The sequence below is a fragment of the Diabrotica virgifera genome, chromosome 3, assembly GCF_917563875.1.
Source record: "Diabrotica virgifera virgifera chromosome 3, PGI_DIABVI_V3a".
NCBI lineage: Eukaryota > Metazoa > Arthropoda > Insecta > Coleoptera > Chrysomelidae > Diabrotica > Diabrotica virgifera.
This window is the reverse complement of record NC_065445.1, coordinates 223772066-223799958: the sequence shown is the minus strand read 5'-3', so window position 1 is coordinate 223799958 and position 27893 is coordinate 223772066. Positions and strand designations below refer to the sequence as shown.

The 27893-nt window shown below is 33.8% G+C and overlaps 2 protein-coding genes across 3 annotated transcripts in view; both read right to left on the bottom strand.

Moving 5' to 3' along the window:
* The window catches only part of LOC126881536 (adenylate cyclase type 8), a 1218021-nt gene that overhangs the window by 1082 nt on the left and 1189046 nt on the right, over positions 1–27893 (bottom strand). The window contains exons 21-24 of one of the 2 annotated variants that reach the window (XM_050645865.1): positions 25154–25417; positions 23392–23593; positions 21191–21365; positions 8234–8585 (exon numbers count right to left, since the gene is read on the bottom strand). In XM_050645865.1, the coding sequence (XP_050501822.1) occupies positions 8234–8585; positions 21191–21365; positions 23392–23593; positions 25154–25417 (993 nt within the window). The remainder of the gene's footprint in view (positions 1–8233; positions 8586–21190; positions 21366–23391; positions 23594–25153; positions 25418–27893) is intronic. The other variant, XM_050645866.1, reaches the window with a different exon arrangement.
* On the bottom strand, positions 14218–17776 carry LOC126881541 (uncharacterized). Its single transcript, XM_050645874.1, has 2 exons — positions 15070–17776; positions 14218–14983 (listed from the first exon to the last, which is right to left on the bottom strand). The coding sequence occupies exon 1, from the start codon at positions 17116–17118 to the stop codon at positions 16072–16074; it is 1047 nt and encodes a 348-aa protein (XP_050501831.1). The 5' UTR covers positions 17119–17776; the 3' UTR covers positions 14218–14983; positions 15070–16071.

Here is a 27893-nt window from a genome sequence, read left to right as displayed (position 1 = left end):
AGTCAAATTTGACTATGAATTAAAAGTTTGGTAAAGTGAACCATAGATTTAAATAAGTTAAGTTTTATTACAAAAATTAATTTTTTTTAAACAAATTTTAATTTATGTTAGGTACCACCCAATCAACTGATTTATTCAAACTAGAAAAAAATCAGGTCCGGCTTTAAAAAATTAGTTCGTTTGTGTCTTAGAAAAAATTTCACCCTGTATACCCTTTTTGAAAACTCTAATATGACTTTTTTTAAATAAGATAAATAGGCAATTAAAATGGCATATTTATTTTTTCCCCACACGATTACTTAATTTTTTATAAAAAAATCAAATTTGACTATGAATAATTAAAAGTTTGGTAAAGTGAACCATAGAATTAAAAAAATTACCTTTCATTACAAAAATTATTTTTTTTTGAACAAATATTTAATTTATGTTACCACCCAATCAACTGATTTATCCAAACTAGAAAAAAATCAGGCCCGGATTTAGAAAATTAGTTCGTTTTGGCCTTGGAAAAAATTTCACCCTGTATACGCTTTTTGAAAACTTTAATATGAATTTTACAAATTAGACAAATAGGCAATAAAAATTGCATATTAATTTTTTCCCCACACGGGGAATTTTGTCAAAATCGGAATTTTAACCTAAAAATGAAAAAAAAAATGAACGGTTTAACTCGCTACAACTCTGTTCCATTTTAATATTTTTTTTTCTGAAATTTTTACAGCACATAGGTATCTCTTACCGTTGTGAAGATTATTAAAATTGTTGTAGACTTTCCGTCTTCTTCTCGTAAAAGTTATGAATTTTTAAAAATAAAAGGTGCAGATTCGTGAATTGCAAAGTTAAATCGCAAAAATGAAGTGAAAAAATTTAAAATTTATCAATTTGATCACGTCTATGTTAAACTATAGAGTCCAAAGAGAAGTGTTATGGGGAGTTTTAGATCTAGACGTGTTATAGAAAAAAATGGTGAAACTTTTAATTTTAAGAAAAACATTGTTTAATTTTTTTTATTTTTATGGTAAAATTGTGATTTTGACAAATTTGATTTCCTAATAAAAAATTAAGTAATCGTGTGGGAAAAAATAAATATGCCATTTTAATTGTCTATTTGTCTAATTTGTAAAATTCATATAAGAGTTTTCAAAAAGCGTATACAGGGTGATATTTTTTCTAAGACCCAAACGAGCTAATTTTTTAAAGCCGGACCTGATTTTTTCTAGTTTGAATAAATCAGTTGATTGGGTGGTAACATAAATTAAATATTTGTTAAAAAAAAAATAATTTTTGTAATAAAAGTTAATTTTTTTAAATCTATCGTTCACTTTACTAAACTTTTAATTCATAATCAAATTTGTTTTTTTTATAAAAAATTAAGTAATCGTGTGGGGAAAAAATAAATATTCCATTTTAATTGCCTATTTGTCTAATTTGTAAAATTCATATTAGACTTTTCAAAAAGCGTATACAGGGTGAAATTTTTTCTAAGAACAAAACGAACTAAGTTTTTAAAGCCGGACCTAATTTTTTTCTAGTGTGAATAAATCAATTGATTAGGTGGTAATGGTTTAACGATTGACCAAAATAAGAGACATTTATCTGACCGTTCAAAAATTATGACGAATAGAAATTTTTGTAAAAATTAACAATTCGCCCTGTATATTAGTAAACAATGGGAGCAGACATTTTTTAATGGTCATTTTGTTATTCCCCATAGGGGCCTCTATACGAGGTAGGAGTATGTACAGTTCCTCATGACTCACCCTGTATAAACAGCCACCGATTCAACCGATTGGATCGCCGAGGGTGAGCACCGCTCCGGGCGATCTCGACCCTCGGTGATCCAATCGGCGGCGGTTTATATGTAGAGGAGTGCATACCATATCCACACGGAGCACGCAGCACCAACGTAATGGATACGTACCTTAATATGATAAAAATTTAGGAAATATTTCATAAAAAAAACAATAAAAATATGTATCTACATGGATTTTGGTTAATAGAATACAAAGCAACTATATTATATTCTTTGTAAGAACGTAGTTGTGACCACGTAATAGTAAGAACAGTAGTAAAAAAAAGGTTTTTTCTTTTCTACATATTTAAGTACAGACCAACGGCTCTTTACATACCAATATACATCTGATGGGATATCATTATATTTTCCATATCGATACATAAGTGCATTTGGCTTTACTAATCAAATAATCAATTGAATGGTGGGCTACAACAACGTTGTAAGCGACAGAATTAAGATTATGCAGGAGATGGAAAAAACTGATTGACAAGTCATTTATGACAATACGGATACCAATATTGCGGTACGAAAAACTCGGGGAAGGTAAAATGTTTTTAGCCTGATTGAAAGATGCTCGCATTGGTCATTGGATATACAATAATATTGCATTAAAACCTCACTTTGACCCAATCTGTCGCTTACAACGTTGTTGTAGCCCACCATTCAATTAATCAGGCTTTAAAGCCTGTTTCTTCTTCAATATTAGCCTCCTAAATTGTTTAAATTATCACACCACCTTTTTCTTCTCCGTCCATTTGGTGACTTATGCTATTCGTACTATCCTATCCTCTGCCATTCTACTAATATGTTCGTTCCACTCCTGTTTCCGTTTTGTCATTCATCTATTAATGTCTTCTACATTGCATGATCTTCTTATGTTTTCGTTCCTCTCCCTATCCAACATACTTTTCCCTGATATTCGTCGAAGTATTTTCATCTCTATTGTTTCTAGTAGTCGTCTCGTTTTAGATGTGTCAGTTCTTGTCAGGTCTTGTCTCCGCCGTGTATGTCAATATAGGTCTAATTGCTGCTTTATAGATCCTTGCTTTTGTGTCTTGTCTTAGGTGTTTGTTCTTCCAGACTGTGGAAGCTTTGTTGTCGTACTTCCTTTTCAACATCTCCGTAACTGGTTATATCTATTTCCAGATATCTAAAGCTTGCTTCCTTCTTTATTATTTTCCCATCAATTTCGATTTTACATCGTAGTGGGTATTTAGATGTTGTGATACATTTGGTTTTTTTTGGCTGATATTATCATATTGTATTTCTTGGCTATTGTATTGAAGATGTTTGTTAATCTTTGGAGATCGTCTTCTGTCTCGGCGATTAATGCGGCGTCGTCTACATAATATAATATTTGGATTTCTTTGTTCCCCATTCTGTAACCATGACCTTTAGGTACTGCTTTTATTATTTCGTCCATTATTATATTAAAGAGCAGTGGGCTTAATGAGTCACCTTGTCTGACTCCGCTTTGTACTGGTATAAACTGCGTTAGTTTTCCACTTATCTTTGCCTGTATTCAATTATGGAAGTAGAAGTTTGTATAATATTGATTGGTATGTTTCTTCTATACAGTAAGTGTAAGGCGTCTCCGACTTGGATGCGATCGAAAGCATTTGTCAGGTCTATAAAACATAGATAAAACTATGAACTAGGGGGTTATGAGCGCGAAGACTGGGTGGATTGAGTAGCTCAGCCGCGTTCACGGTCACAGTCGGTCCCAAGCCCAGATAAGAGAGGAGGGTTGATGGGCCAGGTTAGCATCCTACCTATTGTAAAAGAAAACAAGGCTTAAAGAACCGATATAAAGCCTCGGATAGAAAAACTTCTACCTCAAAACATGAGAACTAACTTTTATCTTAGAGAACTTCAACGTTAAGTTGGGTAAAGGAAAGGTTTCTGGATTGATTTTAGACATCGGACCCGAAGTAAGAAAGGGCATGGAATAAAGAATTATCGAATTCTGACAACAACAAAACATGGTATCGACAAATACATGGTTTAACTTACATCCATGCATATTGTACACTTGGACTAAATCACATGAGTAATTCGTAACCGAATATATTATTAGACGACAAAAGATATCACAACGCTATAATCAGTGCAAAAACATATCCAGCAACTGATGTCAATTCTGATTATTATTTTGTTATTCTAAAAGTGAATCTCATGCGCAAGATAAAAACGGAAGAAACAAAAACATCAAGATTAACTAGGTAACCACATTATGGAAAAACGACACTACGGCTACGGCTCCACGGGCGAGAAATTGACGCTAGCAGTAGCAGTAAAATGAACTTAAGGTTCCGCGGAACGGAATGGGAATAGCCGAACTGAACCGACTACGCACAAGTCCTGTAGTCGGTACAGTTCGGCTATTCCTATTCCGTTCCGCGGAACCTTAAGTTCATTTTACTGCTACTGCTAGCGTCAATTTCTCGCCCGTGGAGCCGTTCGCTACACATCCGACAGGGTACACGACAATTAGACCGAAATCAGTAGACCGAAAGCAGTAGACCGAACTCACTAGACCGAAAAGCACTTTACCGAATCCTCACTAGACCGAACAGCATTAGACCGAAATGGTACATAAATTAAAAAAAGATTGAAGTAAATTATGCTAAGAATTTGTATATCTGTCTTTTTGTTTATTTTATTTTTTTTGTATGGGCCATTCCACGAACATACGCCTGTTTTGGATTACTTCGACCACGAATATTTTACTGTGCAACATAAGAAGTACGAAAGTAAATGGCGTTAATAATTATTCCAATAAACAACAATGTAATTTGCAATTTACTTTCGTTCTTCTTATTTTGCACAGTAAAATATTCGTTGTCGAAGTAATCCAAAACAGGCGTATGTTCGTGGAATAGGGTATACTATTTTATATATAGACTGCGTAAATTGTTACTCTCTACAGTCTGATATGAAAAAATTTTCATCCGTTAAACAAATTAGGGAAGGTAAAAATAAATTAAGGATAGAGTGACATTAACACCATTTTAACTGTTTATAATAACCATTCAAATAATATTTAGTTGTAATTACATTAGTCTTATCTCTTTTACTGCGACAAGTAAAAAGAACTACTTTTCGGTCTTCTGCTGTTCGGTGTAGTGAGGTTTCGGTAAAGTACTTTTCGGTCTAATGAGTTCGGTCTACTGCTTTCGGTCTAATGATTTCGGTCTCTTTACAGTAAACCAACAGACAGTACCTACACAAATAATTAAACAAAAATTTAGGAAATATGGACCACCAAATAATTACTGAAATCAATAACGTAAACGTTCTATGGAAAGCTATCAAAGAGCAAATGAATAATCTAATAGAAAAACACCTAAAAGAAACCTGGAAATAACAATCAAAATTACATTAAAAAAGAAATCTTACAATTACTGGACCAAAGTGGCATGACAAAAATGCTATGCTAGAATGACTGGAAACAGCTGGTAGCCTTTTAAATGTAGGTCTACCAGGGAATCCTCAAAGTTTCATGGAGATCACATACCTCAAACTAAGAGGTGTTGCATGCAATAAGCAAGGAACGAAAACTTTTCAACACAGTGGAAGTTAGAAAAACCTCATATCTACGCCAAATACTCAAACGTAATAATCAGGGCCGTCTTAAGCATACACGGCGCCGGGGTGCAAGGCTCATCTTTGCGCCCCCTTTTGTCAGAAGATTATACAGGGTAGCGAGATAGTATAGAAACACAATAATTTCTCGGAAACCGCTAAAACGATTTTTATAGCTTTTTGTGAGCCAGGGTCTTCTAATGCGGCCGATATTATAGTGGTAATTACATTGTTGTCAAATCTTCCGTTTCTCTGGTAATCTAATGAACTTTCTTATTTTAAATAGAACACTCTATATATTTTTGCGTTTTTAAGTAGGTATCTAAGAAATTTTCATGTTATGTTCCCTATACCTAAATGCCACAATTTCGGAATTATTATGACATTTATTAAAAACAATTTTAAAGGAAATTTAAAAATCAATTTTTTCGGCCCGGTTAGCCATTTTTAGGTTTTTTGGATCATTAGGAATAAAAAAAGGTCTTTTATAATTTTTCTCTAAACAATTTAAAACTGAAAAAAATCGAAAATAGCTGATTTTCTAGGTTCAAAAACTTAAGTAAAAAATATTATTTTTGAAGCTACAAAGTGCCTAAATTCAAACTCAAACTTTATTGTATCAGCTACCGATAAGTGATTTGGTCTTATTTCATTCTAAAATATTGTTTTTTAGTTGTTAATGCAGCCCGATCGCCCGTCCTCCCTTATGAGTTTCATTAACATTAAAAAACAATGTTTTATAATAAAACGTGCCAACAATTCTTATAGGGAGCTGATAGAAAAAGGTTTGAGCTTGAATTTTGGTACTTCGTAATTTTAAAAATTATTCTTTTTACTTGTGTTTTTGAACCTTTAAAATCGTCATTTTTCAATTTTTTTCAGTTTTAAATTGTTTATAACTCGGAAACGATTAACTTTAGAGAAAAATTACAAAAAACCTTTTTTTATTCCCAATGATCCAAAGAACCTAGAAAATGTCTAACTGGGCCGAAAAAATTGATGTCTATAATTTCTTTAAATTTTTTTTTAATAAATGTCGCAATAACTCAATTATGGCATTGAGGTATAAGGAATATAACATAAAAAATAATCAGTATTTCTTAACGACTTCAAAACGCAAAAAATATACAGGTTGTTCCATTTAAAATATGAAAGTTCATTAGATTTCCAGAAAAAAGGGAGATTGGACAACAATTCGTGTAATGTGTTCTGATGGACGGGGTCGAGTTCGCTCCCAATGGTAAGAATTTTACCTAAACTAAAAAAGGTAGAGTCCGAATTGGCTCCCATAGACAAAATTTATTTTACCTAAACATGTCGAAAATATCACCCAGCGTTGTCACTTCTTTCAAATTTTCTCTTTTTGTAAGAAACAGGTACCTTCCTAGAAATATCTATCGGAAAGGAGGAAGACCTAACCCTTCGGTCCTAACTTAACTTTCGGGTATTAGAGTGTAGAGCGCAAACCGGCCGATTTCAGGTAAGAGCGCAAAACGGTCGAGCGCATACCGGCCGACACCGACAATTTGTGTTAAAATTGCCACATATGCCAATGTTGAACTAAAACAAACTCTAAAAGTATTTGTCTAAAAGTATAATTTTCCTATAAAAAGTCTATATCACTATGTAAATTTCCTAAGCAGTATAAATATTACACGATTTGGTAACAATGTCTAATGTTTCCGCGATTATATGAAAGCCTACCCGCATTCATGCGGGAGCCAATTCGTACCCTTCTAAAATATACCTGAACGAAGCGGAGCGAACTCGACTTCACCCGTTCTGATAGCGTATTATCAAATACATTCTATTCATTTTAAAAAGTTATCCTATTCATGGAACCTTTGACAGGTTCCTCTTAATGGTAAATTTTGTCGTGCTAAAAATGTTATTATTTCGATAATTCTTTCTAAAACCGCCGTCCACCTTTTTCTTTCGCGTTCAACTGCTGCTGAATTGACAGAGTCTACTGTATGACTTTCTAGCAAGGCTTTTTTTAGATCTAGGTACATATTTTTTTCAGAAATTAAGTGGATACCCTTCTCTCACGTCTTTCTAAAAACGTAAAATAAACGTCTTTCTTGTCGCAAACGTAATAAAGAAAATTAGGTTTTAGAAGATCAGCATTTATATTTTCCTATTATAAAAGGCGTCGCTAAAAGTGGGATACATACATAGCTCCCCAACGGCAATTATACTTTTATCAGCAGAATCGGATACACTGATAATTTTTACAAGATGGTGATTCATTGTTACTCGACATTCAATATTGGTCAAAATAGTGTACCTACGCGTCATCTTTTTGAAATTATTGTCGGAATAAACTAAATGGGTTTCGTATTACATTTGCATATTGTAGGTGTAGTAAGATTAATAACCTTTGTAAAAAATACCGAAAGCGCACTTGTATGTTTTTGTTATTTTTAGGTTTTTTAAGGACAAAAAGCGCAATTTTGAGCTTAGCAAATGTTCGGCTTGCGCCCCTTGGACTTGGCGCCCGGGTGCCTCGCACCCCTTGCACCCCCGGGTTAAGACGGCCCTGGTAATAATAAGTACCAATACGCTCAACTAATAGTGAATGGAAAGACCGTGGGAAGAGAGATCTAGGAAGGAAACGACTATATAGGAAAAAGTTATCGTCATCAGAAATATCCCACAATGGACAGTTCTAAATTTTGAACAGCTAATAAGAAGATAAAAGAGTTTGCAATTGTACTAGCTAATCCTCATTGAGTAAAGGGGACTCTAACCAGAAGTTGAACGTTATTTATGGTCTGTGTTAAATGTAACAATATGTGCTGTAAATTGTGCTCAAAAATTTAAGATAATTATTAATCTAGATTGTAGACTTACCCTAATACTATCATTATTCGTTATAATACCCTTCATACTGTCATTAAATTCATCACAAACGTCGTCCTTCCTATCTGCAGCTATACTCATTTGTCTTTCTAGTCTACTGGTTTTCGTCGAAGGAGAACAACTTTTTGATCTATTTACTATCGGTTCAGACAGTAATCTTGGCACTGATTTGAAAATTGGTCCTTCATGGTTAGCTGCAGTGACAGGAGTATGAGGTGCTGACTGCGATACTGCCATCCTATTGATTGTATTTGAAGTCACATCTCGTTCGATAGATTTCATCGACTTCATGTTTTCTAGATAGGTACCAGAGCCGGAAAATTGCCTCATATTTGGCTGAGATCTACAAATGTGAATAATATTTATCAAGTATCAATACACATATATTAGCAACAATCACCATTTTCTTAAATTAATTCTAACCCGTGTGAAGTTAATAAACATAACATTGCAGAATGTCAGTTGAGCCAATAAAATTGTTTCCAAGGCTAACGTGATCAAAGATGATTAAGTGAAAACTTATACACTTGAGTCCAGGAGCCTTTACCCGTGCGTCATTAATACCTGGCGAGATAACACATATACTTTTATCTAGTATCATTGTCTTCCACGCATGAAACTAAAGACAAACGAGCTACCGCCTGTTATTTAGTAAAGACATAAGTTTATGAACGCTCCTGACTCAGTAATTTGACAAGAGATAGGTACTTACAAAAAATATGTTTAGGAACGTTTTCAGATTTTATCTACAATCTGTGACGTTTCTGGTTTGTTTACTTGTCACTATCAGTTTGTTGAATTTTTTGCTGTTTTTTGTCCTGTCTTTGTATTTACAGTTGAGTCCAGGTGCGGGAGCCAGAGGTATGTAAAGAAAATAGATCTGGCTAGGGATATGCCACTCAATGCATCGGGGTGTAACGCCGATATCAAGTACGGTGGTCTAACTATCTCTGTCTGTCGTGCGAGTGTGAGCGTATCTACCAAGAGGTGGGAGTAATGGAACGACAGCTACACACAGGCGGCAGCCATCATAATATGCTAGAGAGAGAAAGCTAAGCACCGGTAGAGAGAGATAGATAGACCACCGACCCGAACTGTTCCGCGTTAGGCTATTTTTCCGAGTTGGCCAAATCTATGTGTATAAGATCTTTGGCGGGAGCACGCCAAATAGAATTCTATTTTAGTGACGTCACGTTGCCTAGCAACCGTCGATTCTCCCATTATGAAATTCTATTTTGTGACGTCAAAAAACGTGACGTTGGCGTGCTCTGGGCCCTGGGTTCTTTACCCGTGTGTCATCATTTAAAGCATACGACATAAGCCGGAAATTTGCTAATCGCAACAGCAAGTGACAGAAGGTGGCTATTGTTCCGATCACGGGTTATATTATAAAATTTGACGGTATAAAATAAATAGAATGTCAAAAATCTAAGTTTTGATTTAAAATGTTAAATTTGAAGTAGTTTAATAAATTCTTTTAATATTATTGATTAATAAATAAATAAACAATTTACAAAAAAAATTCAATAACATATTTTCTTTTTGATATTTCATTCACTTTGGCGTAAACTTAAACACAAACAACCATTCCAACTGTGTCAATGAGGTTAGCTTTGTACATTGTAAAAATTAATCTAATCTTTTTTTTATAATCTTTAGACCTTCTACCCTCTCGGGTGTAGGTATCAAATTAATCGCAAAATAAAAAAGGTACACTTACCATAAAATTTCAAACTCCAACATAAAATTAGTTACTGTATGCATACTATAAAAAACTTCAAAAATGCTAAAATTCGACAAAATAACGGCAAAAAATTCAACAGACGGACAGCCACAAAAGTAAACAAATCGTTTTTTTTTGTACCTATCTCTTTTCAATGTACTGAGTCTAGAGCGTTCATAAAAATAACATGTGTTTTTACTTAATAACAGGCGGTAGCTGGTTGGTCATTAGTTTCATGCGTGGAAGAGAATGATACTAGATAAAAAGTATGTGTTTTATCTCGCCAAGTATTAATGACGCACGGGTAAGGAATCGTGTACTAAAGTGTAGTACCTAAGTGTATTTTTTGCCATTAATTTACATACAAAGTTACCCTAATTCACAGTTACGAGGTGGTGGTTTTGTTTAAGTTTCCGCAAAAGTTAAATAAATAACAAAAAGACAATATTTTATTGTCAAATATTTATATTATAACAAATATTTAATATCAATAGTGATATTAAAAGAATTTATTAATCTACTTGAAATGTAGCTGTAATTATGTACCAAAATTTTGAGGTAAAGCGTAAAGCAAACGTTTTACATTCTATTTATTTTATTACGTCACATTTTATAATATAATCCGTGATCGGACAGTAGCCACTTTCTGTCACTTGATGTTGCGTGGAATAAATTTCCGACTTATTTCGTATGCTTTATAGTCCATGTGGTGAGACCGCTCCCGTCTGAAAAAATTTCTGATTCGGTTTCATTGTGGATTCCTATTCAAAAATGTCCCCTTTAAACAAATCTGAAGGGTGCCGGGCGAAATTTTTGGGCAGAAATTGTTTAAACAATATTTTTAAACAAATATAAAAGATCACGTTTTTTTGCTCTGAAACATATACACTCAGATGCAAAAAAAAACGAAACGGAGAAAATTTTGGTAAAATTCAAAGTATTTCAGTTTTTTTATTTTTAACCCTATTTTAATGATTTTTTTAGCACACTGTGTAAAAATTTATAAATTTTAATTTGGTATAGTGAGTTTAAAAAAAAAATTGTATTTGACTTATTATACGGGGTTAATCAAAAGGTGGATTTTTATCCCAATTTTCAAACATCCTGTGGAATAATTCCGTTAGCGTATTTTCGTAAAACTTTTTTTTTACGTTGCAACCATGTCTTGCAAGTATTATGTTTTTTGTTTCATGTGAAAATATGGATTGGTTCATTTTTAGGAGCGAAATGACTTTGCCACCCACAATTTACGACTTTTCCTATTATTACCATTATATTTTGTAATAATTTGTAATACGACGATGGGGCTTTGATGACTGATATCGAAGAAATGTCATATCGACATCCCAGAAGTACTGTATTTAAATAATGATTAAAAGCAACGACATGATCTTGGTTTTAATGAACAATGATAACAATAACAAAACATAAAAAAATACAACTTAAATGTAACTTAACCTAAGTACGCAAATAACAAAGAAAAACTACTAAAATATAACTTAATACTTTGTATTGCCTCTCCTAGACTCTATAACTGCCTGTACACGTGGGCTCATGCTGTCTATGAGGTTGCGAATGTCATTTTGCTGGATGTTTTGCCATTCCTCTTCTAGAGCCAAGCGAAGTTCGTTAATTGAGGCTGGTACGACTTCGCGACCTCTAATATTTCTATCAAGCATGTCCCAAACGTGCTCTATTGGGTTCAGATCTGGCGAACACGCTGGTCAGTTCATTTTATTGATTCCAACTTCCTCTAAATATTGCGTGGCACACATTGCAGAGTGGGGTCGCGCATTATCTTTCATTAATAGAAAATCATCGCCGATATATTGAGAAAAGGCTACTACGTGATTCGCTAAAATTTCCTCAATATATCGGTGTGCAGTCAACGAACCCTCAATAAATACCAATTCAGTGTGCGCCTCTCGGAATATTCCTGCCCATACCATCACCGAAACCCCTCCATGGCTAACGCGGGACTGAAAGCACACTCCGCAAATCTCTATCCAGTTCGACGCCATACTCGTTCTCTCCCATCTGATGAGTGGAGACAGTATCTCGACTCATCCGTAAAAAGAATATTACTCCATTGTCCTAAATTTCAATGTAAATGTTCCCTAGAAAATTGTAGTCTAGCCACTCTATGCCGTGGAAATAATTTGGGCCCAGTCGCTGGTCTGCAACTTTGCAAACCAAATTCATGTAATCTTCAACGAACTGTAAATACATTTACGTTATTGCCTCGAACCTGTTGAAGCTGATTTCTTGTTTGAACCGCTGTTAAATGACGATCCCGCAAAGCGTTGACTCGTATAAAACGATCATCTAAACCGGTAGTTTTGCGCTTCCTGCCACTTCCCGCTTTACGTTTGTTTGTTCCAGTTCGTATAAAATGTTCCACTACCCTTTGGATGGTAGAGCGATGAGTGTGTAGTACTCTAGCCACATATTCATAATTTCGCCCATCTTCAACCAGAGCAACGGCTTTCGCACAATCTTCGACACTAAGAACCATGATCAATCATAGGTAAACAAAATGTAAGTGTCAATATGACATAATGACAACAGTCACCAAAGCCACGTCGTCGTATTACAAAATAACTCCAAAATACTCATAATTAAAAAAGTCCTAAATTGTGGGTGGCAAATTCATTTGGCTCTAAAAAATGAACCAAGGCATATTTTGACATGAAACAAAAAATACGATGCTTAGGAGACATGGTTGCAACCGAAAAATAAGGATTTACGAAAATTCGCAAACGGAATTATTCCACAGGATGTTTAAAAGTTAGGATAAAAAACCACCTTTCGGTTAACCCCGTATAATAAGTCAAATACAAAATTTTATTAAAAAACTCACTACAGCAACTTAAAATTTATAAATGTTTACACAGTGTGCTAAAAAAACCATCAAAATAGGGCTAAAAATAAAAAAACTGAAATACGTTGAATTTGACCAATATTTTCTCCGTTGCGTTTTTTTTGCATCTGAGTGTATTTTTAGGTTTTTTGGATCATTTTAAACAAGAAAGGTATCTTGTAATTTTTCTCAAAAATTGATAATTTTCGAGTTATAAGCGATTTAAAATCTGAAAAATGCGAAAATACTCATTTTCAAGGCTTAAAAACTGAGATTTAAATTAGCATTTTTGAGGTAGCCATATACTTAAATTGAAGTCTAAACATTCAGCTTCACGATTCTGAAGAGTGATCTCGTCTAACCTTAATTTAAATAGTTGTTTTTTAATTTTTAAAATATGCATGTCCATCCGATTTTTTGCCGGTGCGGCGCGCTCTATTCCAAAAATTTCCTATTTTCCTCCGAAAAAGATTTTTTATAGATTCTCTGGGAAATTCTAAATAAAAAAAGGTTCTTGACATTTTTTTCAAAAGTTAATAGTTTTAAAGTTATAAGCGATTTAAAAACCGAAAATACGTTTTTTTTCCTGTTTCGGATTTTAAATCGCTTATAACTTTAAAACTGTTAACTTTTGAGAAAAATGTCAAGACACTTATTTTATTTAGAATATCCCAAATCATCTAGAAAAACTATTTTTCGGAGGAAAATAGAAGCCTTTTGAAATAGAGCGCGCCGCACCGGCAAAAAAATCGGATAAACATGCATATTTAACAATTAAAAAACAACGGTATAAATTAAAGTTAGACGCGATCACTCTTCAGAATCTTGAAGCTAAATGTTTAACCTTCAAATTAAGTATCTGGGAACCTCAAAAATACTAATTTAAATACCTATGAGTTTTTAAGCCTCGAAAATGCGTATTTTCGCATACTCGAAAACTATCAATTTTTGAGAAAAATCACAAGATACCTTTCTCGTTTAGAATGACCCAAAAAACCTAAAAATATATATTCCAGAGCAAAAAAAACGTGATCTTTTGTATTTGTTTAAAAAAATTGTTTAAACAATTTCTGCCCAAAAATTTCGCCCAGCACCCTTCAGATTTGTTTAAAGGGCACATTTTTGAATAGGATTAGTGATGAGCGAGACTGGTCTTGGTCTTGCGGTCTTGGTCTTGGTCTTGCAGCAAGACCAAGACCAAGACCAAGACCAAGACCGCCTTTTGGTTGCAAGACCAAGACCAAGACCAAGCTTGCAAGAACAAGACCAAGACCAAGACCGAACCTTGCAAGACCACGCAAGAGCAAGACCAACCTGCAAGACTCTTGCACTTTTTTGAGAAAAACTGGTTTTTATTATTTAACTTTATTTTTTTAGTTCAATAATATAGGGTAAGTGCACTAGTAATGGACACCCAAGAGAAAATTTTGTACTATTTTTATTCGTTCTAATGAAGTATTTGACTTACAATTTTTTTTACTGTGCTAGGATACTAAGAAAGGTATATACTTTCATATACATCCAAGTAAATAACTAAAAAAAAATTGTTTTTCCAAAAAAATATTTTTTGCTACACAAATGCCAAAATCGCCAGTAATGGTCACAAAAACTCTAGTGATGGACTCTCGATAATTTAGTAATGGACACTTTATCAAATATATTTTTATATAAGCTTTTCACTGCGTTACATTGCTGAAATTTTTAACAACCATTAAAAAAAAACAGCAAAATGTAAACTTATGTCCCATGGGCGTAGCCGGGGGGGTTTCGGGTTTCAACCCCCCCCCTAAAAGTTAAATATTAAGATTTATAAAATTTTTCTTATGAATATAAGGGTTATTTTATGGGTTATTTTATGTACTTTTTGTCGTTTTATTTTCTTAAACCCCTCCCGAAACTAAAACCTGGCTACGCCCGTGATGTTCTACAAAAAAATGTTTCACTTGAAAATTGTATAACGCACTTTAAAGAAAACTAGATAGTTCTGGTACTGAGTAATAACCCCGTTTGCCTTTAACTAATGGTTCCCTTATAATCTTTTTAATGTCCTCATAAAAATAAAATAATACATCTTCTTTTTCTGGCCATTTCCAGTCATAGCCTGCTTTTTCCATTGACGAAACTTCTGCTCCTTCCTGGTTAGCTTTTATCACTTTTCCTAGAACAAAGAAAAATTTTGATCATTAAAACATAATTCTGTTAGGAGACGGAAACAACAAATATATTATAGTTATAAAATGTTACCTGGATAAAGATTTCCATTGTATTTGATAATAACAAAATCTCCACCATGAATATTCTTGATCGTATAATTTTCAACATTACTCGCATCTAGATCTTCATCACAGTAAGGAACATCATCGGCAGAAGATTCAGATTCGCTTATTACTTTTCTCTTTACTGCAGGCTTTTTTTATTTTAATTTGTGATTGTTTTGAAGGGCCACTTTTAGACGTTATATTATCATAATGGGCCCTGTAAAGTGTAGTGGATACAACTGCTGGAAATATTTTTCGTTTTCTTTTGGGTGGTTCTTTTTCAGGAGTCTTAGGAAAAATGAGACATTTTTTGAAAGGAGTGCTAACCACATATCCTTGGTCTTCTTTGTCCTTATACAGCGCAACGTTTTCTAATTTATCCGGTGAAAGAAATGACTCTGAAACATTTAGTAAAGTAGTACTTTTATCTTGTAAAATAGTGCTGTTCCCGTTCTGTGACTGTTCTTCATTTCGAAGAATTACACTCTCTTCTCTCTGCTTACCGTTTGGAGTTGAAGTTGACGCTGTTGGAACTGAAAACGATATTGACATTTCTTCATTTCCTTCCATTAAGTTAGAGTCATCCTCCCCAGTGACATGTTTATGTTTATTTGTTACTAATAAAGCTTCATTTTTAAATTCTGCCCAAACCTCATAAAGTTTCTTAAATTGTAAGTCTCCCTTCCAGTCATCTTTATTGTCGAAATTTGTTCTGAAATGATTCAATTCAAGTGGTGGTATTTTTTTCTCAAGTTCGGATAATATATTCCCTTTTGTAATAATTGTGTTTTTAATATCTGATAGATTTATAGGATCTACAACTTGCCGAGTGGAAACACATTTGGTGTAATCAACATTGCTTTTTTCAAAAGGAAACAGTCCACATTTTCTAAAACCGTTGCGTATTGTACTTTCCGTTGCATATTTTTTAAAAACCGTACTTAGAATGGTTGCAAATGTATACTTTGTTACATCCTTCGGAAAGTTTTCAAATTTCCATGTTCTTACTTATTGTCTGCCAACCAGTTTTTAAAGGTTTAAAAATTGAAACATCGGCTGGTTGGAAAATATGAGTGGCGTTGGGGAAAAGAGCAACCAGGATGATACCACTTGCTTCACATAATTCGCTGACTTGTTTAGTTAGATGGAACCTATGTCCATCCACGAAAAACAAAACAGGTTGTGGTATATTTTTTTCTTTGAGATAGGGCAAAAAATGGTTGCCGATATACTCATAAAATACTTCCGAGTTCATCCATCCGGAGGCTGATCGTCCCACTGCCCATTCTGGTGGTGCAGAATTAACTATATCCTTTGGTATTTTTTTGTACGGATATATGACCATTGGTGGAACTGTGATACCATCGGCTGAAAAACAGGCCATAACAGTTATTTGCTCTTTTTCTGCATTAGATTTTCTCTCATAAAAGTCTTCTTCCAATTTCGCCGGCCCAAGGACAATACCAGATTTAGGATCAAGGCTAAACCCGGTTTCGTCTGCATTGTATATCCTATTTGGGTATTTTAGTATGTCAATCATACCTTCTTCTTTTAAATAGTTTTCAATTTCATTAAACCATTTTTCTATATCAGCTTTAGAGACGGCAGCTCTTGATTTTGTAATAGACTCTGCTCTTTGTTTTTTTATCTCAGGATGTCTTAGAAGAAAAGCAGCGAACCAAGTTTTCCCGGGCATCCCATCTTTAAAAACAGTCGACCTCCCAGTTTCTTTCATAATTTTATGCACCGTGGAGAGTAGATTTGTTGCATTAACAGGAAAGCCCTTTCTGCCCATAGACAAGATCCAATTAGCTAATAATTTCTCTTCGCCTTCTGAAAGAATAGTTTTAGGACCCATTTTTCGTTTAAGAAAATTGTTTTCAAGTCTACGCTTTAAGGTTGTTCTAGGAACCCAAAATTCTTTAGCTGCACATTTTTTGGAAATGCCTTCATTTTTTACTGCGTCTATAGCAAGGCTCATTTTATCTTCCGTCCATTTAAAAAAAGGCCTTTTCTTTCCTCTCTGGGTATCCATGTCTATAATAATAAGAAATTACAGGTTACTTTAAATTCTTTAGAGCTCTAAATTCGAAATGGATAAAGAGACCATTAATAAATGATTGTATTTTAACGATGGCCACCCATAATCAAAAACCTCCACAATGATGTATTAAGCAAACAAACATAAATAAAAAAATAACACATAATTTTTAAAGCGCTAAATGGATCGAATATATTGGTGACCATTAATAGATCATTGTATTTTAGAAATGGACACCCGTGGTGACCATTTCTAAATTTCTAACAGAATTTTCATTCAGTAATGGTCACCCATGATCAAAAACTTTCATAATAATGTTTTTAGTAAATATGAATAAAAAATACAAAGTACTTACCCTTTAAATGTGTAACAACACAAAATAAATATATAAATTTCAATAATACGTTCACGGCACTAATTTCAACCCAACGACTACACAACTTGTCTGATAGATCAAAACAAACTGATTTTTGGCGCGCCAAAGTTTTACGCATGACAGTTAGTCAAAAACCATTGTCAGATGGCGCAGAGTTCGTCCTTGTATTATGGATAGTATAATCGACAGGGTAATGTAAAAATGTGCGGTAAAATTTAATAAGAAATGAATATAATGGCGTTAATTGGCTTAAGGTGACCATTACTAGCGGTATGTCCATTACTGGTGCACTTACCCTATACTGACATTGTAAGAAACCTTAAACAATATCGAATTTTTAAAATACATAATATTTTGGTTATATTTTTAAGTCGTTTTGATTAAGTCAAACGGTTTGCATTTTCTCAACCTTCAAAGTGTCCAGAAGGAAAGTTTTCAAACGGCGACAGTTCACGGACAATTGAAATTACTTGTAAGACAAAAAAAATGTAATTATAGATAGGGTAATCCATTTTAAAAAAATGCAATTAAAACGGTTTTTATGTACCAGTAGTTTTCGCTTTTATGTCTAATAAAAATACTGTCTAATAAAAATTCTTTTCGCATAATCGAGGAAAAATGTAGGTCGTTAAATTTAAAATGAATACAAAAAATATCATAACAGATTTTGAAAAGGGATTCACAGTGCTGTGAAAGCATTGTGGCCTGAATAAAAAATAACTGGTTGTCGATTGTAATGTGTCAAGCTTGGTATCGCAAAATCCAAAGCTTAGGTTCAGTTTCTGAATATAATGACAAAAATTCCTATACTGGGAAATTTTTAAAATTATTTTTTGGATTAATTTTTTACAATCAACGAAAGTTGGAAGTTGAATTATTTGTGAAAATCCCGGATGACAAACGCGTAAAGAATTTTACTGATTTCATAGTTGAAAACTATTTGGAAGAATCTAGGTTTTCCCCAGAAAGGGCCAGTAGTACAAATAGTATGTGCCGCACTTGAAATGCATACGCATCATTTCAGTGTGTTTTAAATTCTAGTTTTTACTACCCACATCCGAATATTTTCAACTTTTTAAATGTCATAATGGGTATTCAATCCAAAAATATGTGAAAATAAAAAGTGCGAATAACTCGTGTTACGATAGCAATGTAGTTTAAATAAAATTAAAGAACTGCAAGATAACAAATTACAGAATTAAGCGTTCATAACTCCCCATTAGGTTTAGTTATTATGTTATAGTATTAGGTCTATAAATAGGTATGGTAAATATGTACGTATTTTTACTAAAAAGTATGTTTTAGTTAGTTTATAAAAAAAGTTAATTATATTAAATAATGATTAAATAGAGTAAAAAATATTTGATTTTTGTGTTCTCTTAAAAAAAATTAATTTATGTTATTAAATTTGACCCTCGTAGGATAAATACTACAGTGTTCGAGTGAAAGGAGCAGATCATTATCTGTTAACAACTATAAACCGTTTATCCCTTTTCGTAAAATCCGTGAATTGAAGGTCCCCGACCATTTGTGTCACCTTTAAGAAGCTCTTTTTCTTTAACATTTTATTGAAATACAGGGGCAATAAACAATAATCCAGACTCAAGACGTGGTCTGAAGGCAGGCGACAGGTATCGACAGCATGCAAAACACAACGTGACACAACCGAAGGCCGGCAATTGCAACAAGGGTTGTAAATGCAGGTTTTTCCTACTGATAAACATTACCATTATAAAAAATATACTCTAATCTCTTTATATAGAGGGAAATAATTAGGTCATTAAGTGAATGTATAATGTTAAAATTGGTATCCGTTTGAAACTACATTCTGCATTCTGTTAAAATTTTAAAGCAAAAAATATAGTTTCATTCTTCACATCTTTATTTATTTCAATGTACATTTTATTCGAAATTGTTTGGTTCAAATTATTACTACCAAAAAAGCAAGACCAGCAAGACTCTTGCAGCAAGACCAAGACCAAGAACAAGACCGGCTAGTGCAAGACCAAGACCAAGACCAAGACTGCCTTTTAGCTGCAAGACCAAGACCAAGACCAAGCTTGCAAGAACAAGACCAAGACCAAGACTAGCCTGGCCTTGGTCTTGTTCTTGTTTTGCTCATCACTAATAGGAATCCACAAAGAAACTGAATCAGAACTTTTTTTCAGACGGAAGCGGTCTCACCACGTCGACTATTAAATGATGACGCACGGGTAAAAAATCATGGACTCAACTACACCAAATAGAAAAAAAGCAGAGAGATAGCAAAAAATGAAAATTTGATAAAAAATGATACAAACATGGAATCAGTACATTTTATCAAAAATAAGAACAGAAGGAAAGAAAAAAAACAAGAAGAATGCCTATATCCAAAATAGATAAAATGATACACAATAATAGATTATAAATACACTGAACAGCAAAATTAACGCACCACCTTAAAAATGAAACATTTTGATATCTCGAATTTTCTAAACCTGTTGTCCGATTTGAGTGAGTTTTTTAGTATGTTATAGCCTTATTCTTTCAGAATATCGATGTAGTGTAATAATAGTGTTACTGGACAGGTAAATGTCATTGTATAGTGGGTGTAAAAATCATACTGTGTTTTTTCCTAAATGTTTGGAACACCCTGTGGAACATTTTAGGTTGAATAAAATATTGAAATTAAAACTCGATTGTAGCCTAAGGCTTTCTTAACATTTTGCTTTTCGATTCATTCTCTTATGTTGGAGAATATAAAAGTTAGGTACGTTAACAACTAGCCATGTTTTTCATAAATAAATCCACATTTTCTGCTTAGTTTAACAAACTGGCTATGAGAAATTAACAATTTGATAGATGTTAGTCAACTGTTAATAGTAAAAAAGTGTCCGATTTGTTATGAAAATTAGTAGATTTATTATTTAAAGTTTCAATTAAGTCCGTAATGTTTTTTCTTGTTTGGTGGAAATTCAAAAACCTATCCATAGCATGCTAATATAGTCCTTCGCTGTATGTCACTGCCTGAACCCACTCATCACGGGTGAAATTCCTTATACATAGTACGTTCCATTTCCATCAAACAAGAAAAAAAATTCGGACGTAATTGAAACTTCAAATAATAAATCAACTAATTTTCACAACCAGATAATTTTTGACTGTGAAACTGTTAATTTATCATTGACTATTTTAGGCTTGTTTATTAAACTAAGCAGAAAATGAGAATTTATTGATAAAAACGTGACTAGATCTTAACGTATAATACCTAACTTTTTTATTATCCAACATAATATGTGAATGAATCAAAAAACAGAATGTTAAGAAAGTCTAACCTAAGGCCACAATCGAGTTTTAATTTCAATATTTTTTAAATGATATATTATTCCACAGGGTATTCCGAACTTTGAGGAAAAACACAGTATGATTATTAGACTCCGTAAACAATGACATTTACCTGTCCAGTAACAATATTACTATATCGATATTCTTTAAAGATAAGGCTGTAACATACTAAAAAAATCACTAAAATCGGACAACAGGTTTAGGAAATTCGAGACATCAAATATGGTGGTCATTTTTAAGGTGGTGCGTTAATTGTGTTGTCTAGTGTGTACAGATTTTTTTTTAAATTCACATTTATAAATTTAAACTTTTCCGAAAAACAAAATATGCAATAAATATTTCATAAAAAACTTATGAGTACCTTACCTAGCATGCATATGCTTTTCTTTGGCGCCTCTTGTAGTATTTCTTCTGACAGGATATCCTCCAGATTTGTGAGTTATTCTCATAGAGCTGTAGTTCATAATTTTTCGTTCTCCTTTTTGCTGCGTTCTTGCTCTTCCAAGTACAGCACTTCCAGCTAGAATTGCAATTGTCATTTCTTTAAAACATTAAATCCTTAACGTTCGAAAATTTTTAAATACAGGGTATTTCATTAATAATTGGAACTATTGAAACTGCTGATTCCTGGGTTCAAAATATTGAGGTTAACCCAAATCACTGAGCTACAGGGTGTTTTATTTAAAAACATAAAAACTATTTGTACCCATTACTCGATTACTCTAAAACATTTACTCTAAAAGAATATTTAACATATTCTTGCCATACCTTGGCAGGACGTGTAGGTATGGTACACCCTACTAAATTATGTTAAATAAACGTTTCTGGCTACTACCAGAGGCGTACGACAGGAGAAAGTTAATAGTTGGCTTTATCTAAATTCTACGCCACTGGCGGAATTGCTATTTTAGCGCACTTTTTGATTTTTCAATACTTTCTGTGTAAACAACATACTCATACTTATTCGTAACGATAAAGTCATTATTTTTCGAGATATTTGAATTTAAAATGAAGCGGCACGAAAGATGCGAAATGAAGAAGCGAAGTTAAATAAATCTATTCGTTTCAAGAAATTTTAATAAATAACATTATATCTTTTACTAGCGAAATTTTATTTGCGTACTAAATGCCCAAAAATATAACCCAAAAACACCAATATATCTAATACCTTAATAAAAATAACTGCCGCTTCATTTTTAACTTCAAATATCTCGAAAAATATTGACTTTATCGTTACGAATGAAGAGTATACTATTAACATAGAAAGTATTGGAGAATTGAAAATTGCTCTTTAACACTAGAAAGTCGGAGGGGCCAATTTGGCCCCTGTTGCAATTTAAAGTTATTGTAGTTTTTTTTATTTGAGGCAATAACATTTTCATATTTTATGACTTTTAATATTTTGATACAAAGCATTATTTAACACAAAAAATATTGTTTACTAAATTTATTAAATGCTTTTTTTTTAAATCTACCATAGAAGTCTAAAGGGGCCAAATTGGCCCTTGTAAGTTATTATCTTTTTCTGGGAAATTTGACGATCCTTTCTTTCAAATTCCTGTCGAATGGGTAAAATTATATTTATGTATGTTTATTGTAAATGGTTACCCTTATACTGGTACTGATCATCTACGTAATAAAGATACAATTGTTGGTGAACACAAGTGAACACGAAGATGCAATTGTTGGTGTTAAGGACCAAATGACGCGTTTTTATAATACAAAAGAAACTTCAAGACGATGGCCTACGTACGTGTTTTATAATACTCTTGAATCGGAAGCAATACATGCATGGATTAATTATAAAGAAATAAGTGGAAGTAGACTCAGTTTTCGTAAGTTTATTCTTCGGCTGTGTGAAGAATTATAGGCCCCATACCTTGTCTCCCGAAATCTGGAACTACGCCTAGCAACACCAGGTCTACCAACAATTATCACTGTTACTATCCAAAAACGAAAAAAATATCAGTTGAAAGTATTTTGTAAAGGAAGTCATACTTGCAATAATTGCCACGGCTGTAACAAGGCAATGTGTAGCAAATATCAAAAACTGCAAACTGTATGGTGTTCCGAATGTTTTTGATAGGCAACGAATGTGTTAATCAATGAAAGTAAAAAATAAAATCAGATTCTACCGTCCACAGTAGATTTAATTTCTTTAAACTGAGTATTAATTGATTAAAGAGCGTGGGGCCAAAATGATCCCTTCCGGGTTTCTCGGTAGGTACGCTAGTGTAGGTACGGTAGTGGTGTAGAATTTGGGAAGGTACCTGCATACATTCATTTTTCCCTGTCGTTCACCTCTGGTAATAGCCAGAAACGTTTATTTAACATAATTTAGTAATGTGTACAGTACGTAGACTTTATGCCAACTATGACAAGGATATGTCTAATAGATTTAAAGTACTGGGTACAAATACATACTTAAAATTTGTAAATAAAGCACCCTGTAACTCAGTAAGTACAGTAAGTAGGGTCATTTTATTTAAGTGATTTGGGTTTACTCTTAATATTTTGAGCTCAGTTAAAATATGTCCAATTAATAATGAAACACCCTGTATACTTACGAGTATTTCCGGTATGTTTCTTTCTAGTCTGAGCCATGGCGTAGACAACTGCCGCTAGACTACTATAATGACTGGGCTGCCTTTGGAAGGTGGGAGGTTTGTTACACTGCTTGCCTATGACAAAATATGTTTCCATGAGACCTTTTCCTTTTACGTCAATAATGCCTCTCTTTTTTACTTCGTATCCTTTGGTGCTTAGAATCTGAAAGTATTACGTGCTACTAAGTAACTGAAAAGACTAAGTTATAATAAATATTCGCTATAAAAAACATTAAACCAAAGAAAGTGGAGCATTAAACAACTTTGCTCTATTTAAATCTCCAAGTGAGGAAGGCATGTTTCTTGCTCTACTACAAATAGGATTGGACATTTTATTGCCCATCCTACCAATAGATCTAGATCCTAGATCTATAGAGCTAGCAGAATACTAGGTTATATACTGAAGAGTTGGACACGTATTTGGGTGGTGTTTGTATAAAAAAATAGGACGATAAGACAACGCTTTACCTAAATCCTGCCGAGCGAGCACCTTTACATCATTTCTTCTTCTACTTCTTCGTTTTGTATAGACATGGCTCTGTCTGTTTTTTCAATGTGCCTGTAGTAAGTTGTCCTTTCATCGTTTCCGTGGTCTTCCCACTGATCGTCTTCCTATTGGGGAACCGTCTCTCGCTGTCCTTACCTAATTGTTGTCATTCGGTTTATGTGGTCATTCCATTCTATTCTTCTGTTTCTTACCCAGTTATTAATGTTATCCATCTTGCATCTCCATCGTATATCTGTACTTCTAGCTCTGTCCCATTGAGTCTTACCATCGATTTTTCGAAGGGTTTTCATCTCCGCTATTTCGAGCAATCTTTTTGTCCTCTCTGTGTCACGTCGTGTTTCTGCCGCGTGTGACATTATGGGCTGATGACTGTTTTGTAAATTCTGCCCTTCATTTCTTTTCCGATATTTTTATTTCTCCATATTGTGTCATTCAGGTAACTTGGGGCTCTGTTTGCTCTATTCAGTTGATCCTCCACTTTTGTTTCAAGCCTTTCGTACGTAGATAGTGTGACGCCTAGATATTTAAACTCAATCACTTGTTCTATTATCTGACCTTTCAGCTCCAATTTACATCTTATTGGATTTGCTGTTATAACTAGGCATTTTGTCTTTTTTGGGGAAATTAACATGTTAAATTTTCTGGCGGTAATGTTAAATTAGTGCAGCATACGTTGTAAATCATTTTCACTTTGAGAAGTTAGTATTGCATCGTCTGCATCGCAGATTATTTTAAGTTGTTTTTCTCCCATTTGGTATCCTTTATTAGTTCTTTTTATAATTTTTTATAATTCCGTGCATGATCAAGTTAAACAATATCGGAATCAACAATCAAGAGAGTCTCATGTTACTGGAACATCATAGAGCAGTGGTGGGCAAACTTTTTTAATGGGGGGCCACAAAATTTATGAAATTCTACAGGAGGGAGGGAATTATAGAAAAAATGCATTCTGTGTTAAAGCGGGCCATATACTATTCATGTTGATTTACCCTCGGCAGGCCGGTTAAATACTGTCGCGGGCCGGAGTTGACCCGTGGGCCGTACTTTGCCCACCATTGTCATAGAGAGTCTCATGTTGCTGGCTCTAAAGCTGATGAGTGAGTCGGTGCTTATGAAATCGTTGATTAAATATTCGATTGATTCGTGTATTCAATCAACGATGAAATATAATAACATAATATAAAAAAATGAAATTATATTGCCTTATAAACTAACCTGAGCAGTTTCTCTTGGTACTTGGATCGATCCAATCAATCCAGTAGAGTCCATTCTGGAAGCTAAGTTAACTGTGTCTCCCCAAATGTCGAAAACGGGTTTCCTGGCTCCGATAACGCCACATACCAACGGTCCGCAGCAGATACCGACCCGTAGTCCGAAATTATTGAAGGATTCTTTGTTGATTTCGTCTAATTTGTGTCGCATACTGATGGCGAAATCCACTAGAGAGCAGAGGTGTTGAGGAATATCCGTGTTTTTGCACTAAAATCAAATACATTATATACCTATTAAAGAACAATGTAATAATATTATAACTCAACAGTTGAGTTTTAATAGTTACTATTGGGCTGTATCCTTAAGGTGATACAGTAGCGATCAACAGGTAGCAAAAACGCGTTCCAAGATTGCGGCTGTAATTTTAAATATTTTGTTGAGATATTTGGCACACATATTAGTAATATAATAAAGAATGGCGGTACAGAGCCCAATTTGAAAAATATATTAATATGTGGAAATTACTCTGTAATTAAATACAATATTAAAAAAACGAGCCTGTACCGCCATTAAGAAGAACAAAAAAATACACTTCCTTCAAATAAACTTGTTTATCCGATGCCTACATTTTGTGTCATTTTGGAACTACTAAAATTTTTTATTTCATTAGTAGTTCCAAAATGACACAAAATCTAGGTTTAGTATTTCCAAAATGACACAAAATCTAGGCATCGGGTAAAAAAGTTTATTTGAAGAAAGTGTATTTTTTTGTTCTTCTTAATGGCGGTACAGGCTCGTTTTTTTAATATTGTAGTTAATTAGAGAGTAATTTCCACATATTAACATATTTTTCAAATTAGGCTCTGTACCGCCATTCTTTATTAGATTACGGATACGTGTGCCAAATATCCCGAAAAAATATTTAAAATTACAGCCGCAATCTTGGAACGCGTTTGCGCTACCTGTTGATCGCTACTGTTTCCTCTTACTGTTATAGGAACAAAAAATCTGAATAGCAAAATCTGCCCCACAAAAAGTTTTTTGGATTAGACCTTACCAAACAGGCGTGAAACTTTAGATAACACAAGTTTAGAAGAAAGTCTTGATAATTTTTTTTTGTTTAATGTTTATTTTGCAGTGTGTTTCATCATATAATAACAATAAGCATACATGTTGATTGGTACAATGTCGTGAGAGACAGTTTGTCCAATGATCCAGTCTCTGTATGCACTTTTACATTCTCACATTTATGTTAAAAACAATAAAAATTTGTAACTTTACATTATTACATCGATATTAAAAAATAAAATAAAACTATCACAATTTAAAATTAATTTTATATGTACAATTATTGCTGTTAGAATGGTAGATCCAAGGGTGTTCTTATTTTGAGCCTTCGGGTTTCTTCACTGTTGTCAAGCAGATTAATTGCGAGTGTGTTTGGATGTTGCTCTAGGCGTCTTAAGTAGTTTGTGCTAAGCTGTTTAGTCACTGCAGTAACCGTTGGCATCTCTAGATCATTATAAATGTCTCGGTTTGTTACGAACCAAGGAGCATCTACTATACTGCGCAGGGCTTTTGACTGGAATCTCTCGATGATAGCAATGTTCGATTTAGATGCTGTTCCCCATAACTGGATTCCATAGGTCCATACTGGTTTGAGAACGGTATTGTAAGCTAGTAATTTGTCCCGCAATGATAATTGTGATTTTCTGCCAAGGAGCCAGTACAGCTTTTTCCATTTAGTATCCAGCTGCTTTCTTTTTTTCCATATGTGGGTACGCCAGGTTAGATGTTTGTCCAGGTGTATCCCCAAAAATTTTACGCTGTCTGTTTTAGGTATTCGTTCATTGTTGAATGTGATGCTTGGCGTTTCACCATGGCATTTTGTGAATGTTATGTGTGCAGATTTACTTTCATTTATTGTAATTCGCCATTTCCTTGCCCACGTTGCTATATTGTTGAGACTGGTTTGTAGTGTTGCTACTTCAGGATTTCTGTTTACTGCTAATATAGCTGTGTCATCAGCAAAGGTAGAGGTGACTGTGTCATCAGTACATGGCAGATCAGTCGTGAAGAGTAGGTATAAGACTGGGCCTAAGACAGTTCCTTGTGGGACTCCTGATTTTTTATTTTCATATCTGACTCTGAAGTATCGTTCTTCTAAGTAGGATTTTAGAATCAAATATATTGTTTTTAGTAGCTGCGTTTTTAATTTGTAAAGGAGTCCCTCATGCCACACCTTGTCAAAGGCTTTGCCGACATCCAAAAAAGCTGATTCACAGTAACTTTTTTCTTTGAATGCTTTGATGATTGTGTTAACAACACGATGTACTTGTTCTACTGTCGAGTGTTTCTGACAAAACCCAAATTGATAGTCTGGGATTAAGCTTTTTGCTGCGACAGTTTCCATCAGTCTCTTCATCAGTAACTTTTCCATTATTTTTGACAAGACTGTTAGTAAACTGATTGGTCGATAGGAGCTAGGTTCATTTGGCTGTTTTCCCTGTTTATGAATTAATATGATTTCTGTTACCTTCCATTGTGCAGGGAAGTACTTCAATCTTAGAACTGCGTTGAAGAGTTGCGTCAACATAATGACCGCTTTTCTAGGAAGTTCTTTTAATATTTGGCCGGTAACCAGGTCATAGCTAGGTGCCTTCTTGGGGTCTAAGTGATTTTTTATAACGTCGTAAGTTTCTTGTATTGTGAAGTTTTTAATAGGCTCCATTTGTTGCTCGTT